At 35.6% G+C, this 18,059-nt stretch overlaps 1 protein-coding gene across 6 annotated transcripts in view; it reads left to right on the plus strand.

Moving 5' to 3' along the window:
- LOC122519102 (integrin alpha-PS2) overlaps positions 1-15,853 on the plus strand; it is a 51,937-nt gene extending 36,084 nt beyond the window's left edge. For 3 of the 6 annotated variants that reach the window (XM_043638324.1, XM_043638323.1, XM_043638325.1), the window contains exons 6-14: positions 393-454; positions 8,688-8,736; positions 9,149-9,226; positions 10,602-10,777; positions 11,167-11,405; positions 11,598-12,213; positions 12,298-13,197; positions 13,279-15,369; positions 15,503-15,853. In XM_043638324.1, the coding sequence (XP_043494259.1) occupies positions 393-454; positions 8,688-8,736; positions 9,149-9,226; positions 10,602-10,777; positions 11,167-11,405; positions 11,598-12,213; positions 12,298-13,197; positions 13,279-15,369; positions 15,503-15,598 (4,307 nt within the window). In that variant the 3' untranslated portion in view covers positions 15,599-15,853. Of the gene's footprint in view, positions 1-392; positions 455-488; positions 1,201-8,687; positions 8,737-9,148; positions 9,227-10,601; positions 10,778-11,166; positions 11,406-11,597; positions 12,214-12,297; positions 13,198-13,278; positions 15,370-15,502 lie in introns of those variants that run through there. The other 3 variants (XM_043638327.1, XM_043638326.1, XM_043638328.1) reach the window with 3 other exon arrangements.
- The last annotated feature ends 2,206 nt before the right edge of the window (positions 15,854-18,059 follow it).

An 18,059-nucleotide genomic window follows, 5' to 3' on the forward strand; every position in this document is an offset into this window, starting at 1 on the left:
GAAACTTATACCGTTCAACTTCCTAGTCCATAACTCGTAATACTCTGAGATCCGACCTCCAACGCTTCAAATACCGTCGAAATATGCTAGACTACTACTTCCGTTATAAGCAACGCGAATTTCAATATTTTCTAATATTTCCTCGAATTATTCTATTAGATGATTTCAATGGAACCGATATTTTTCAATAACACCTTTCTTTTTAAAGATTTAACAAAATGTACGTTTATAAAAATAATATATAATTTTGTTTAAATAATAATATACTCATGAAAATATCGTGAGAGTAGTTTAGTGTGACGAGTTTAAAGAATAAGCAAAAAGAAAAAAATATTTATATAAAAGAAAGATCATTCACTGTACTTACATATAATTGTTCATTTCCGTTTCAGGGTATTGGGGATACCACAGGCAAGGCTCTTGTCAGGCGGGTCTGGGTGCCGCCATGGCTAAGGTAACAACGAAATTTTTTCAACTATAATATTTTCAACTGAATGTCTTTCACATTATTCTATTTTATGTTTATAATATGAAAACTAGCGAACAATCACGCGGTATTAATAACATAATAGCATTTTTCTGAAACTTTTCTAACATGTAAAAAAATAAAAGAACGATAGAAAAAAAGAAATGAAAAAACAAAATCGGTGAGGCGAATCTGTAAAGAATCACCTTTAACGGTATAAATCCCGAAAGAGGGTGGAAGGAGGGTATATAAATATAGTGTTGGCGTGTCCCGGTGCTGGGGAAGATGTCAGGAAAAGAGTTAAGGGACGATGCAAGGGGTTCGGTGAGAACCGAATATGGCGAGGAATGCGAATTCCAATGCTACGCAACATCCCGATGTATTTTGTATTCTTATTCTTATGGTGGTTTACCCACGGCCCTAAAAGCAATCGGTAAGATTCTCACATACACACACACATAAACACACAAACTTTCTATCTTTTTGTATTTTTCTCTCTCTGTTTCTCGTATGCGAGTCGATTGTCTTGTCGAAAACTCGCTTTTCTGGGCCCGTCGTATCTCGACTTGGGTCCCTCCAAACGGGTCAGGATCGAGAAGACTTTGGGAAGAGATTTTTCATCGATTTCTTTGAATTCCATACATTCCTCAGACTTCACGGAAACTAAACGGGTTACATACAATATCAAGGAGATTTATCCTCACGACACTTGTTCACGAGGTTACGTTCTATAGGTATGTTCACGTATTATCTGTCTTCGTTCCTCCTTTTTTCTTTCTTTATTTATTTCTATCTCTTTCTCGTTTTTTTCCTTTTTTTTTCTATCGATCGTGTGACCTACCGACTTCGATCTAATCTCTCTCTAAGCGTAAGAAGTTTCTCGACACGAGACGACGTCGGGACTTCGTATAAACTTAAGCTCACATCAGATGGGAGGAAAAGAGAGTAAGAGAGTTAGAGAGAGAGAGAGTGGTTTCGCGCAGCGGGACAGCTTCGATTGCCGCCAAAGAAATAGTGGGACAATTCCGCGAGCACTCAGTTGCTCAGCTATCTTCCTCGGATGTATAATTCAGAATTGTCCGGCTATATGGCAGATGTTTAATGCATGTTCCCCCGGTGCAGATCGTAGCCGACTTTACTCCTCTCGTTGAAACGGCATTCAATGTTAATACCCCGCCCTCGCTTCGACTCAATCCTCCGATATACTCTTACCCACGCTTCGAAATCGACCTCCTCTTCATTCCGTCCACACTCTCGTTTCATCCCCTTTTCTCGTAAGCAACAAGTGTTGTCTTGTCGTTCCGTTGGGAAAAGATTTTAAGCTAATTCGATTTCTAATTTATCCCCGGATATTTTAGTTTTTTGAATTCTTTGCTTTCTCTTTTTTTTCTTTTTTATTACTGGTTAGAATTTATTCAGATCGATTAGAATAGTTCAGTGTGTGTAATAAAATAGATAATAGAAGTATATCTAGATGTTTTAATAATTTTTTTGTTTTTTTTCTTTCTATCTATTATCTATTACTGTTCGGAATTTGATTAGATTGATTAGAATTGCCCGACGCGTGTTATGAATAAATGTATTTTTCTTCTATCGTAACAAAAAGAATAGAATTTATGTCGGAAGATCGAATTAAATTATTGATGATTTACATGAAAGAAATTATTCATGACATTTAACTCGATCGATTTACAAACGAACAGAACTATGAATTTTGACAATATATTTCCATCTTTCACGGATGAAATGGCAAAAAAAAAAAGGAGAAAACAAAAAAAGAAAGAGAAATGGACGCGTATGGACGTAGTAAGAAAAATTGCTATTGTTTCAAAGGACGGAACGGAGTAGTACTCTTTCCGTTCGACTACTAAATCTCACTCGCGGTGATTTAGAGGGCCTTTCGATGCCAACGTTCGTACGATCGACCATCGATCTTCGCGTTAAACTGCTCGCTTCTGGAATCGCGTCCTCTCTTTCCTCGAAGCAACTTACACGCGTTATCTTGCCGTTGGATCTGCAAGAGATCGATCGATCGATCGATATACCCGGGTTCGATAACGATCGATGCCGATTCTTCGATACGATCCGTCGTCCACTTTATCTCGATCCTTTTCTTTCTTTTTTCTCGGGTTCGATCGTTCCTGTTCGATGCCATGCAAAATCGCATAAATATTTTCAATTCATACGCAAATAAAAATAGAAAAAGGGAAAGAAAAAAAAGAACGAAAGTATAATATAATCGATATAATCCAATTTCTCTCCCCCCCTTGTTCACAAATAATTCATTTCATTCAATAAAATACTTATTTTCAATAGAATATAGTTAATTGACGTTCGATAAAAATAAATAATATTAATATACATCGATCTAGGGATCTCTCCGTATGGATCTCACAAATTCATTCGATATCTTTTGCACGCTCTCGTTCGATCGTTCGAAATCCTGATGATACTCATTTATGCATAGAAACCGATCGATATATACCTTGTGTATCTCTCTTCGATCGATCTCTTCAATGTAATTCTTACATCGTTTCTTGCTCGCCAAAGTCGTCCAGCTGTAAGTTTCTTGCCCTCGAGAGAGTACAATCTTTCTCTTTCTCTCTTTCTTTTTATTTTTCTTTCTTTCACTGGTTGCATTCGATATGGTATATTTCAAGCTCGTAATATTATATATATATAAGGCTCGTAATATCTAGGCTTCGTGCGTACGTCTGACTGAGTTTCTCCGTTCTTCTCCCGGATCGCGGAGATGCTGCGAAAGATAATTTCTCTGAAACGATACACGACGAAGCACAAAATATCCTTGCTAAAAGAAATTGAAGCACGTGCTCGCAAATCCTGACGACGATTTAGGACATGGAATTTCTCTTTTCGCGAGGAACCCACGTCAACATCGTTCTCGTCATCGTCATCGTCGTCGTTGTCGTTGTCGTTGTCGTCGTTTAATTTCTTTTATTTTCTCCTTTCTTATCTTCTTCCCTTAAAAAAAAATTTCATAATCTAGATAAACGGGTTGATATATGACGGGGGGAGGATAGGGGTGGGGGTGGAGAAGTGAGTGAGAGGTCATTTGTGATTCTCAAATTCGATAAACGTAAACCGACGATAGTAAAATGCGTATAACTCGAAAGGAAAAAAATAATATTAGAAGAAATTCTTCTTACTAAGGGTTAAGTACTTTCAATCTCGGCTGGCATGCCAAGAGGGTGATCTCGAGCTTGAGTAAGAAAGAAATAAAGAGAGAGAGAGAGGGAGAACGAGCACGAGGCCTGGGATGTCAGCATAAATTTCACTTGATACTCCCGAGTACACATTCGGTCGGTTGGTTATATTTCAATCTCGAATACTCGGTGGTTCTCTCCTTCTTCTTCCGATCGGCGCCAGAATACAACTCGTGTCGGTCGTGTTTCGTGTAGACAGACCGGTGCCTCCGATCGCCATTGTCTCGGTTGCAAATTTTTACCGTGTATAAGCATCGAGTCGACGCTACTCCGTAGGGGGTACACGTATGCATCATCTCTCTTTCCCCCTCTTTCCTTCTTTCATTCCCATCCTCTTCCTCCTCTCGTGTCTTTTCGTGTCTTACGAGACCGAACGACAAATGCACGTATTTGCTTACCGTTGCACGACTAATACCTCGAACGCTTCTACCGCGAGATCTTTTTGGCGACTGTTAAAAAAAAGATAATACTTACATTTGAAATTAATTTTATATTATATTTTTTTCCGGAATATATATATAATAAATTGAAAATTTTATGCATTATAAGACGTTATATGCGTATATAAAAAAGAAAAAGGAAGTAAAAGAAAAAAATTCGTGCATTTTTATTTTTCAAATTTTTCCCATAACATTGCGGAATAAAATAAATATATATTTATATCTCTTTGTATCTAAGGAAGAACAAAAAAAAACTTGCAAATGTATAGAAGTCACGGTTGGGTATATCGGTGCATATGCATACGCGTGTGTATATTTGTGTATGTGTGTGTATGTGTTAGCCATCGAAACATTGGACGTCACGTGACTCGGTCGCACGTTTGACATCGTTGTGTGTCCTTTCTCAACGATGAGAAGGAGGATGAGGAGGAAAAATAGGAGGAGGCTCGCTTCCATTGTTCGCCGAGCGTGCGAATCTCCGGCGTTGCGGGCAGTGCGCCCTCTCACAAATAATAACATTTATGGACACAAACGATAAATAAAAGGCTCGAGCCGAAATACCCACCGGACTGGCGCCACTTAAACTCGTACTTTGCCCGTCTTTACGCACCCGACCACCGACGTATTTGCTTCTCCTCTCCTCTCCTCTCCTCTACACTCCCCTCCTGTCCTTTTCTTTTCATCCTATCCCAGTTTTTACGTTACATCGAAATCGAATTCGAGTTGAAAAATCTTCGAACGTGAGCATTAATCGTAAGTAAGATGCCGTGAAATGAGTTTGATCGAAAGAAGAGAAAGAGAAAGAGAAAGAGAAAGAGAAAGAGAAAGAGAAAGAGAAAAAGAGAGAGAGAGAGAGAGGGAGAGAGATATTCCTTGTCACGTTGACTTTGTATGCTCAACGTTGAAAGTGAGCTTCCACGGTGTACGCGTAATCCCTTCGAGCACTGGGAGTCAGGATATATGTATAAAGGGATGAGGAAAAAACTTGAAAGAATAAGGGAAGAGATAATAAAAGAGAAAGAGAGAGAGAGAGAGAGAGAAAGAGAAAGAGTAGAAAAAAAGGAGAGGATATATGCAAGCACAGCATGGCAATGCTGACGAGGGAAAGGGGTGAAAAGGGAGGAGGAGGAGAAGGAGGAGGAGGAGGAGGAGGTAGAGAAGGAGAGTTTCAGGTGGCCATTTAAGGCTCGGACATTTCGTTCTGTCACCGCGTTCCGTGTTCACCGTCGACCGTTTGCAAGAAGGCCACCTACGCGCACCGGTGGTCTTGCTTGCATTGTTTTATAAACGGCCGCCATTTCTCATGATAAGCAGAGTAAAACGAAGCTAGACGATAGTTTTCTTTTCGCGAATCCCTTGCATGTACGCGGTACTTCTTATCCTATTTCTTTCTCTCTTTCTCTCTCTCTTTCTCTCTCTCTCTTTCTCTCTCTCTCTTTCTCTTTCTCTTTCTTTTTCTCTTACTATGTAAATATACGTATATTACTTACATACAGATAGATACACGTATGTATCTAAATATCTATATATTTTTCTATTCTATTCCTAATAAAATATTTTCCGCGATCGGACTAGACGAGTTTTTTCGACATATACTCGCGACCATCTCAGAGAGAGAGAGAGAGAGGGAGAGAGAATGAAAGAGAAACGAAATGAAAAGTAAATAAATCGCGCCCCTTGGACCTACTATCTTTTTATCTCTTTATTTTTTATCTTTTATTTTCTCGTTTGAATTGCTTTCCAATCGCGTTAATCGCTTTTCTATTCGATTTTATTCAACCCCCTTACGTCGTTGCACGTTGTTAAACGTTTAAAGAATTTGATTTAAATCGATATGCATGTCTTCTCTCTGTGTGTGACTCTCTTTTTAATTTATTATTATATACGACATAAATATTTTTGTCTTTTCTAATAAATCTCAATGAAGAATCATTATAAATGCATAAATCATTGTTAGTAGTCAATTAATTCGATACGCGAAATAATTAAACTTGAAATTTCCTTTTAAATTTATGTATTATAACAAACTTATGCCCTTTAAGAATATCATCAGTTTAATCATTTACATGTCGTCTTATTCATCCCCTTCACTAACCTTTTTTTTAAACGTTTGCTTTCACTAACATCATAATCATCATCATCATCATCATCGTTAGATTATTCGACTTATGAAACTCGTATGCATCTCCTCGCGCGTAGGTGATCGGGTACACGTGTCGAGCATAGGTGCACTTCGAGAAAGTGCACCAGCATTGTCCCACGATTAACACTTTGATCTCAACGATATACAATACGAGACCTTGACTCGAAACATATTTTCTCATACTCCGATCTTATTGTTAGTTTCGTCTTCGTCGAATATATTTTCTATCCCTTTAGGGACGATCTTTGAAAGAAAAAAAAACAAAAACAAAAAGAGAGAGAGAAAGAAACAATCACGTTACGTAATAATTTTGATTCGTTAGGCCGATAAAATGATAATTATTTTCCGCGTTTGAATTCGTTATGCCATTAAATTCTCTTCTCGCCTATCAATCGTCGTCGTCCCATGCATCGTGTTGTTGTTGTATGCATGTTAGAATGCATTTAAGTTGCATAGATACACGTATAGATATGCACCGACGGTATATACCACTTCGTTTACGTAATTTCGCGGGAGGGGGAGGAGGGATAAAAGAAAGAAAAGGAACGGCCTCATCTATTTTCCACGCGTTTGGTCTCTTACGAGATCATTCATGCTCCCCGGGCTATTAATTAATATGTATGCGATGCGTAATCTTTATTACCGTCGTTAGATGTCTCCGTCTTAGTTCATACCGTTATATAGAACGTGAACGCAAACGTCACAGAAGCGTGCGTGTTAGTGAGATAATTTATAGGCTACTATACCGCGTTTATCTCGCTAACGGACAAAGAGATACAATTAAACCAGTTCTATACCGAACACGAATCTTACAATGAACGATAGGAAGGAAATCCTTTGGATACATTTATAATAGAAATCAATGCTCAAACAAAAAGCTATTCAATAAAGGCGGCTTCGTTTTAAAAGGGGCTCGATCTATGATTTAACAATGTTCTGATTTTTCTTTCAAGGAAAGATCGATTAATTTTTTCCGATCGGTTTTTAACACTAGATTTACCAGCTATTTTGATAAACCTATTTCTACCAAAACCAGTCAAAATGACTGGTCTTTAAAAAAAGTACTTAGTAGGGTAAAAATAGCAATAGCAAAAAATATATTTGTTACGAATATATATAAGATAATATAAAGTTCATAAAACTGATTCCTTAGTTATAGCTACAAAAGTCATATCATTACGGAAAGAAAATGTTACATGCAGTAGGAATTTTAAATTAAAATTGCAAGACCAGTTATTTTGACTGGTCTGGTAAATCTATTGTTTAAATGATAAAATAATTAAATTAATATGTTAGTATCATTATATTGAATTTATTTATAATAAAAAATGTAAATGTGCTCGGACAAGTAATTCGATAAAAGCGGCACCTTTTAAGAGATTGACCCTCGGATTCTTTACAAGTTTATAATCGACAGGTTCTTGCCGATCGGTTTTGAATATGGTAAGCAAGTAAATAAGTAAGTATTATACTTACGTCGTACGTGAGACGCCATGGGAAATGTGAGTCGTGAACGGATTAACGAGCGTTTAGATATGTCAACGATTTCGAGTGCTGCCACTCAAAAGATTGAGTGATTACGTGGATTGTGAGTTTTTAAGTACCTAACTTGTTTTTCATAAATCATCGTCGTATCAGAAACTTAAGATATGCTTTAGTTATTTTTCCATGTTTTTCGACTATTCTCTAAATTTTCTTTCTTAAGACAAATTTTTATTTACTAAACTTTTATTAAAAACAAGACAACTTGTGTTGAATCAATATTTTCCCCAACATTTTTTTAATTAAATAAATAGTCAGCATTAATTAATTAAGTAAAATACTAATTATAAATAAATAAATAAAAATAATATAGAAACAAAAATTTCTTTCAGATGACTGACATTAATGCAAGTACAATAGAATGAAATTATTATTAAAAACTATTGATTTAAATGAAAAAAAAATCTTCTTTTAATTTGGCACGCCTATAGAACTCTCGGAAGGAATTTATCATTAAAATTAATGAACGACGATGGGAAAGCATCGTCGATTTTATCTGCGATTTCTCGCGTACGTTTCGCTCGACAAATTTAATATGCTTACACGCATAAGCGTGTCTCCCTTTCGCTTGCATGCGAGTAGCATACGTTCCCGAGAGCGGCCGATTTATCGCGTATTTGTGAGATTCGTATACAAGTACACTATGCATGTACACATGTGTACATAGTACATACTACAATTATCTTCGAAGTTATCTTGTTAATTAAAAAAAAATTCGTGTTTCGTGGGTGCGCTCAGTTTCCGTTTAATTCGACTTGTGCATACTTTGTTTACTGAAGAGCAATGCGTTACTCTAACAAATCATACTTTTCTTACATTTATCTTGTTTTTATTTCTCATTTTAATTCAATTCATATTTTTACTGATTTCAGAACGGCGAAAGATTATTTATCGGTGCACCAGGAAGTTGGTATTGGCAAGGTAAGTTAATTTTTTGTTTTAACATCTTTGAAATATTTTGTCGAGAATTTTATTGTCTTCGAGTACGAATCGATGAAGCATTCTTCTTTCGTTTTTTTTTCTCAATCAAGATACGTATAAAAAATATGAACAATGTCAACGATTGTATAATCTCGTTAATTATTAGCTAAAATGAAATATATTTTAATAATCACGAAGATGACGAAAACTTATGCTTTATCGTGATCATTGTTATTAGATATATTTATGTATAAATTTTGGAAATTATTGTCTCATGTAAAAAATTGATTGAATTTATCTACGCTATCTGCTACTACAGGACGATTCAGAAGCGGCAGAATCGAGACGGATTTTATTGAAATGAAGTGAATGATATATTTATTAAGTGATTTAGAAAGGTCAAACGTTTCAGGTCAACTTTATTCCATCAGCACTTCGATGAAATTCCAATTCGTGGCAACTACCTTATTCCAACAGGAAGAAGTTGCAGGTACCGCGTATTTGCAGCAGACCAAATTTATGCCCCAATTTCTAATAAGTAAAACAAAATGTGTCAGTGATTGTCGGTTTTTTAATCAGCTACCACCCTAGCCGCCGTCCCCCCGCCCCCATTTACTTTCTTTCTTTCTTTGTTGCAAACCACTTTAAAAATGGCAAATTAACATGTGTTGCTTGATATTCCTACGCTGTTCTTTCAAAGATTTATATACGGAAAATCTTCGAAGGAATGTGTCTGTCGAGTAATACAGAATAAAAAAATCTTTCATCTTTCCCATACTCGCTTGGCAGTGGATATCCTAATATAAATTTATTGATCATATTAAAGAAGAAATAATTTTGCATTTCAATTAGGATACGTTTTAATTTTGATTGACGATTTGTTGTACTTACACTTATTCTGTTAAATAACAAGAAAAATGATATTCGAATTGACAATCGTGATTGATGAGAACGCTTGTTATTTGTTAATTAAAATGATTACTGCCAGGTTAGTTTAGGATGATCACGTCTAACAGCAGGTGCAGGTCGCTTTTTTCCAGCTTCACGTTTCGAACTGAGGCGTGCAACGTAATGTTGGATCCAGCTACCTTTGCTACTACTCGTAATCGTTCTAATCGTCGCTCCAGTTCTTCTCTCTCGTCATTCCATTTTAAAAAGAGAATCAAGACAGCTGGAATGTCGCTGCGTATAAATAATGTCATTATCGATACGATGTTTACGCTTAAAAGCTAAATATTAATATGAAATAATAATGTATCGCTTGTAAAACCTGCAAACAAGTCCATCATGTTCGAGATATTTCACGATTGAATCAACAAAAAAATTTAAATGTCACGAACCCAAGCTCGCCTCTTTTTCAATTTAATAAGCATCTTTAAGGGTTTCTGGAATCAAACTTCTTAAGTAATTTTAATGAATTCATTTCATCAAATGCCTCTTTTAAAAGTGACATATATAAATATTTTTTTTTTACAAATACAAATTAAATTTATAAACAAATTAAATTAGAAATATTTTAAATAAATATCTTCGCGTCAATTATTATTAAAAATAATATGATAATATTTATAAGAAATATTATTATTAAAAAAGGAAAAGAAAAAAGAAATTGTAAAATCCAGGATTGAACTTTTAATCCGACCGATGGTGCTGGGTTCGTACTGGGTTTGCGACTTTAAAAATATTGTCCTTAAATAAATAAAGAAAAATAATATATAGATATAGTAAATAAGGAATCGTGAAAGATATACGTACATGGACAACCACCCACTTGAGAGAGAAAGAGAGAGAGAGAGAGAAAGAGATCGTTAATCACCGTTAGAAATGTTTCGTTTTTTAAACATACTATACAATTCGCTTTTCAGGCCAAGTATTTTCGCAGCCGTTGAATAATCGCGCCAAAGTGATGTTCACAAAGGAAGCTCCGGCAAGCGAAGACGACAGTTACATGGGCTACTCGGTCGCCACGGGAGACTTCGTTGGAAACGGAGACAGTGGCACGGCTGTTGGTGTACCCAGGGGATCTGGTCTTCGTGGCAAGGTAAGATATACTCTGACCTTACTGCTAACCAACGATAAATACACCTACCTAGCCTAATCGTCATTCCTTTTACAAGGAATCTTTTTTCATCTCTGCGATTGCTTTTCTTTTTTCTTCTTCACAAAAAGATATTTCTTACTAAGTGACCCGACAGACGTTGTCCTGTCTTAGCTGTGAATATTCAATTCGAACGATTGAACGTCAATTTATTCTATATATGTTATAGTATAGTAATAAATATGATTTATGTTTCATTATATTATACTGATGATTATGGTATCTCAAAAAAAAATTATCTTGAAAAAAAATAATCTGTACTATGTACTTCCATATTATTCTAACAATTTAAGTAGGACATCTTGTATATATTCTAATCTTCTTTGTTCTAGGTCGTACTCTTCACTTCCAATATGACTAATCATCAGAACGTCACTGGTGAACAAATGGGTGCTTACTTTGGTTACGCCGTTGCAGCTGGTGACATTGATGGTGACAATTTGGACGATCTTATAGTTGGAGCACCTATGTATACTATTCCAGATAATCCAGAAATGTACATCGAAACTGGAAGGATCTATGTTATCTATCAAGGAAGAGGTCTTGAAAAGTTCCGAAAGGTTGACAGCAGGTATGATTGAAAATGAACAAAAAAAAAATAAATATATATTATTTCAATATCTTTCTAATCTTGTTAGATTAAATTCTAGTTTCACTTTCATAAATAGTAGAAATAATTATCAAGAGAAAAATTCCGAGAATTCCGAAATCTCGTTAATGTTCACTGAACTTTCGCGATAAGCTTTTTATCTCATTTTTCCAGAGACGGAGAGAGTAATCGCGGGCGTTTCGGTTTGTCACTGGCATTTCTGGGGGATATTGACCATGATGGTTATGGCGATTTCGCCGTGGGTGCTCCTTACGCTGGATTGAATGGTCGGGGTGCTGTTTATGTTTATCGCGGATCAAGAAATGGTGTTTCAGAGAAATATTCACAAGTTATCCAAGCGGAAGAATTGAACGTCCCAATTGAAACCTTCGGATTTTCTGTAGCCGGTAGTTTGGATCTCGATGGCAATCATTACCCAGATTTGGTCGTTGGAGCTTACGAATCCAGCTCAGCATTCTTCTTCAGAGCTCGTCCAGTCATCAAAATGGATTCTTTCGTGACTTTTGAAACGGAATCTAAACTGATATCTTTGGATGATAAGAATTATACTCTTTCCGATGGTACCAGAGTAACATCTTTACCATTGAGAGGATGCTTCAAATACAGCGGTGATGGTGTCTTATCGAAATACGTATTTAATGTTCAATATGTTGTTGACGTTAAGAAAACAAAGGCACCCCGATTGTTTTTTATCGAAGATGAGAATAAAAATATGATAAATAAAACAATCACGATCGAACGAAATCAACAACTCTGTCGTACAGTGCAGGTTAATCTCTAATTTAATCCTATTTAATTTTTTTATCATACGTATAAAATTCGCTTGTATTTAACATGATTATCTATCGTTTAGGTTTACGTGACACCTAATATCCGTGATAAGTTGACATCGTTGGAAGCGGAGTTACGTATAAGTTTGAAAGACGATCATTTGCCCGATAATCGTCCACGAGATCCTAGGATTTCGTTGAGACCTGTTATCGGTGCTACCATGTCCAAAAAAGATTCATTATCGATTAGAAAGAACTGTGGTCCTGACAACGTTTGCATACCAGATCTACGGCTCAGCGTGAAACCAAACGTCGGACGATACCTTCTAGGATCTGGAAAGAAATTGGAACTCGAGATTTTGGTGATAAATAACGGCGAGGATGCGTTCGAAGCGACTTACAATATCCAATTGCCTGCTGGTATCGATTATATTAAAATCGAGAGAATCGATAAAACCGAAGTACCCGTACAATGTTCGGCACCTAAACAATCGAACAACAATACTTTGCGTTGCGATATCGGCAATCCTCTGCCTCAAACACAATTGGTCAATTTCAAAGTACTCTTGCAACCTGTTACATCTAGCAGTATGGCACCGTCCTACGAATTTTATATGGAAGTAAATACGACCAATCCTGAGAATAGTACGACCACCGGCGACAATAGTTGGCACTTATCCTTACCGATTTGGATCGAAACGGAATTACTCGTGGAAGGTGAAAGTCGACCTAAAGAGATCTACTACAATCCTTACAATTACACCGGAACGAACGTTACGACTGAATCGGAATTTGGACCAGCGGTCATTCACAATTATATTATATATAATCAGGGACCATCGGATATACTTGAAGCAGAAGCATTTCTTATATGGCCAGCTCAAACTCTTGCTGGTGAAGAATTATTATATTTGATTGAGCAACCAGAAACGACTGGATCGATTGCTTGCGAAACAGCGAATGCTAATTACCTTAGCCTCCAGGTGAATAATAACATCGACAAATTGTGTTAATAATTTAGCGTTATATTATATTCACGTTTTAATTTTTGTTTTTTTTTTTAGCTTGAGCAACGAAAAAGGCCATTGCAAAATTATCCTGATCCGTCTGGCGTCATTTTGGACGAGTCGCATTCAGGAAAGACGATCAACGTACAAAGAGGTTTTGAAACGATGCAAAGTAATAATAAATCGAATCGCAAGGAAGAGAGTGACGTAAACAGTGGGGACAGTTCGGACATTCAAAAATCACGACACTCTTCGTCGTCCTCTACGAACGTCATTAACAGCGAAACCAGAAGGATACAACTTACATCTAGTGGAGAACAACCCGATGTAATAACCACCACTTATACGCAAAACAGTTCTGGTGTGACGAGTAGTAGTAGTAGTAGTGTTGGTGGTGGTAGTACATCCGATGGAGTATCTGGTGTTAATAGGAGAATTATTTTCCATTCAGACTCCGATGGTTATGGTGGTAGCTCAACGAATATAGGAAGTGGATTACATACGACAGTTCAAGGAAATAATTTTGATCCGAATTTATCAAATTTGGATAAATCACGTAATGGACATTCAAATTACAGTAGAATTATTGAAAGTCGTTGGAAGGAAGGTGAAAGGATTGCTTATGGAAATCAAGAAAGTTCATTTTCTTCAATGCGTACTCCGGCGGTGCGTGTCGATGAAAGTGAAAATATAAGACAACATGAAGAATATATGAGGAAACAAGAAGCAGAACGTCGTCATCAAGAGGAAAAAATGTCGAGAATCGAGGAAGAATTGCGTTTGAGAAGGATACAAGAGGACAGACGTTTGGATGAATTAAAACGTCAAAGAATTGCAGAGGAAGAACGTTTGTCTCGGCAACAAAAATATGAAGGTTTACTCTCGAAGATACGACAGGAGGAAGAACGTCGTAAAGGGGGGCAAGAACGTATGAGAGAGGAAGAACAATTAAGACAAAAGGAAGGAAAAGAAGAAGAGTATGATTACGATGAAGAAAAGACTTATGACGATATTTTGGAAAATCGTGATACAGAAAGACAAACGGAATTCATAACTGGTGATAGAGAGCATGTTGTTGGTAGCAGTGAAATAGAATTCCGTTTGCGAAACGTTAGCTCTACTCAAGAACTAGAGAAAGTTCTCGGATCCTTGTCGAAAGAAGCGACTGGTTATCAATCATACAGTAGGCAGGGAAAACAATATGTTCAGTTTATGGGACGATTTAGAACATCCGCTGATAGGAAAGAATACATAGAATTTCAGGATGGTTCGATGTTCCCTCTACAGGATCAAAGAGGCGTACAAAGTTACAGTTCTGAATCAATCGAACCACAAGATAGCCGATTTTTGAGAATAGAAGGTCAGCTTTTGATTGGGCAGGATAGGAAAGGATATATCGTGTTGAAAGATGGTCGCAGATTTCCTTTACAAGGATCTTACACTTATACGGAAGAACGTACTTACGCTATAGGTGGTACTCCAGCTATCAAGTCTTCTAGCAGATTCCAACAAACAGGATCCAATGTAGATAAAGATTACGAGAGCCAATTTAGCTCGCACGTTGACGAACACAAACGAATGGAGGATAGACAAGTCGATACCAGAGTCTATGGTAGAAATCGTTTCGATCTCGTTGGTGAGATAGATCCAAATCATCTCAATTCAAGATTTAGGCGAGAGAATGACGATGCATTGAGCGTAGCCGAGTTTAGAAAATTCGAAGAAATGAATAATAGACATCGTCGACAAATCGACGATAATCTTTCCACGGATGAAACTAATCCTATCATTCAACATCCGAATCCTTGTAATACCACAAAATGTGTCATACTACGTTGCGTCCTTGGTCCTTTGAAGAAGGATCAAGAGATAACTATCGCAGCGAGGTATCTCGTTAATATCAGAACTTTGAAGAAACTTGCGTTTCAAGAAAAAATTAAGGTCTCCAGTCAATTGGTTGCACGTGTTACAAAGCAACCCTTTATCGGTACACCAGTTGAACAAGTGGTGAAAAGTCACGAAATTTATACGAACATCGAACCGACCGCTGTTCCGTCCTCTCCAGATGTCATTCCACTTTGGATAGTAGTTTTGTCGGCGTGCGCCGGAACGATAATCTTACTACTTCTCATCTACCTACTTCATAAGGTAAGTTTAAAGTAATTCCAAAGAACGCAATACTTTAGATCAAAACATGAAAATTAATATTAATTCATTATAATTCTATTCTATAGAAATACCTTATGTTATTTATTACAATATATCTGATCTCTGTTAATAGTGTGGGTTCTTCAAAAGAAATCGACCTTCCGATGCACCCGAAAGACAACCCTTGAACAGGAATGGTCACTTCCAACAAGGTGAAGAACACCTTTAAAAATGTGGCACTTCTCCTAACAGAGAGTCTTCAGATTTTTCTCGCGCTCTCTCTCTCTTTTTCTCTTTTCGATCGAATCTTTTTTTCCACGTTTCGATCGTGCATTGGAAATTACGGAATAAGTGCCTTAACGTTCTCGATGTCCAGCTAAAGAAGGAGAAAATGAATCTAGTGGATTTAATTGTTTTGAGACAAACGTATAAACAGCTGGTGGATCGAACGATATAATAATGCCGTGAGATTTGTTATCGTTCATACACAGCAATACTGCCACTTAATACTCCTTCCAGCTCCTGCAGCAGCTCGATCACACAAGTTTCTAGTCAGGAGATGTTTTCTTTTTACGTGTAACTTAATTACTTTGAAGCCATACCTTACGGGTCATCAGAAGCGAGAGAAAATCAAAGTTTTATCTTACCTTTCTTCTTTCTTTTTATTTTCTTGCTCGACCTACGAAACTGCCTCTGTATTTATTTTATTTTATTTTGTTTCTTTTCTATTCTTTATTTCATTACGAAGAAACATCATATAAATAAGTAAGATCAGATAAATATTAAGAAGCGGGAGGAAAGAAAAAAACAAATGTACGAGGATGGATTGCTAAAGTGAGTTTGACTAAAAAAAAAATCTTTACGTTAGGTTCAAAACTTTCCAAACCATTCGCGTAAAAGAGTTTACCTTTCGAAGGATCTCATTCGCTTCTACGATCAACAACGCCTATGTGTGGGCTCCTCGTTACATCTGGGAAGCAGGCTTGGCAGTACGCTAATTTTTCATATTATTTATTAAATTTATATATGTATGTATGTATACCACTTAACATATAACAGAGCGTCGTTAACATATGAGAAGGGCTCTAGCCATGCCCCAGGTGTGTGTATAATTTTGTAAATTATTAATTATATTATTATATACTTACGTACGGAAAGTAAGTTTTAAAGCAGATCGTTTGACTGAAATGGATAAAATCAGCAACCGATAAAAAAAAAAACAGAAAATAATTTTGTAAATACGACATTAAGCAGTAACATTAAAGAAAAAATATATAATGATATTAATATTAATTAAATGCTGTTATTTTTTTTGTCATCACTGATTGCGTACTAAATTTATAATTTAATTTAAAAGGTCTTATGTGACACATAATAAGAAAAAGTTCATATAATATAAAATATATATAAATAAATATATATAGTACTTTTAAAAATATGTGGTAAAAGAAAATGATTGATGTATTAATTTAGTAACTACTTAAGTAAATACTTACAAATATTGTAATGATCTAGCACGAAGATTCGATCATTTGTCTTCTCGATCTTTTTACTCAACACGATCATCTCAATCTGTGAACAAGACTTTGGAAAAATGTCGTATCAAATATTACGATAGAATTGATTTATGTTATAAAAATGTATTTATTTATTCGTTCATAACGTCATTCGCGTTCAAATAGGAGACAATATTTGCAATAGACTTTGACTTTATTTTTAATATTTTCTTTTCATTGATAAAATGTATACAAAAATAACCTATAATGAGTACAATTATTTGTTTTATTTTTTCTTTCTTTCTTTTTTTTTATTCTTTTCTTTTTTGTAAAATATATCACTATATCCTGAATGTGTTTGCGTTTCGAAAGTTTCGTATAAAAAGATAGAGTTATTAGATTGACGACACTTTTGATAATCGTCGGGAATAAATAAAGACGCTCATGATCGTTACGAAATAACTAAAATTCATCGGAAAAAGTAAAGATTATAAAAAAATACATTAATTATTGTACCCTAAGAGAATAAAAAAGTATCATTATGTCCCGATAGAGCGTACATATACAAGGAAATTATTACGATCGTGTACATGTTATTTTGTCACGGTAAAAGTATTGCCATAATACCGATTACTATTTCTATACACACACATTATTAAAAAGTTCGTTTCGTATTAATATGATTAACGATATTGTCGAAATTGTTAAAATATGAAAAAAGAAAAAAAGAAAATAAAATAAAATAAAAGGAAACGTCGAACGAATGAAACAGCGTGAAAAACAATTTCTGATCTTCGATATGCTAATATGCTATGGAATATTATGTACAATTCTTACTATTGATTATTAACAATTTAGATACCATCTTTCTGAATTCTAATTAACAAGAAATTTCGTTATATTAATTCACCTACTTGTTTTATAAAATGTTTTCTATAATTCATAATGAATTTCGATGTAACAAGAATTCCGATATATTTTGATAACGAATCATGATAAACGACAAATTTCTGACTTAGATTAGATTAAAGTAGGCTCTTATTTTTTTTCTTTTTTTTACCTAATTTTTTTTAAACAAATTATCAACATGTTATACCCGTAATTTTAATTTCCATATTAATCGTTTTTAACCTCGAAAATTGTTCATATTCTCTTCCGTTGTAAAATTAATTTTTGTACATATATAATAGATAA

The sequence above is a fragment of the Polistes fuscatus genome, unplaced genomic scaffold (assembly GCF_010416935.1).
Source record: "Polistes fuscatus isolate 324 unplaced genomic scaffold, CU_Pfus_HIC Scaffold3, whole genome shotgun sequence".
Taxonomy (NCBI): domain Eukaryota; kingdom Metazoa; phylum Arthropoda; class Insecta; order Hymenoptera; family Vespidae; genus Polistes; species Polistes fuscatus.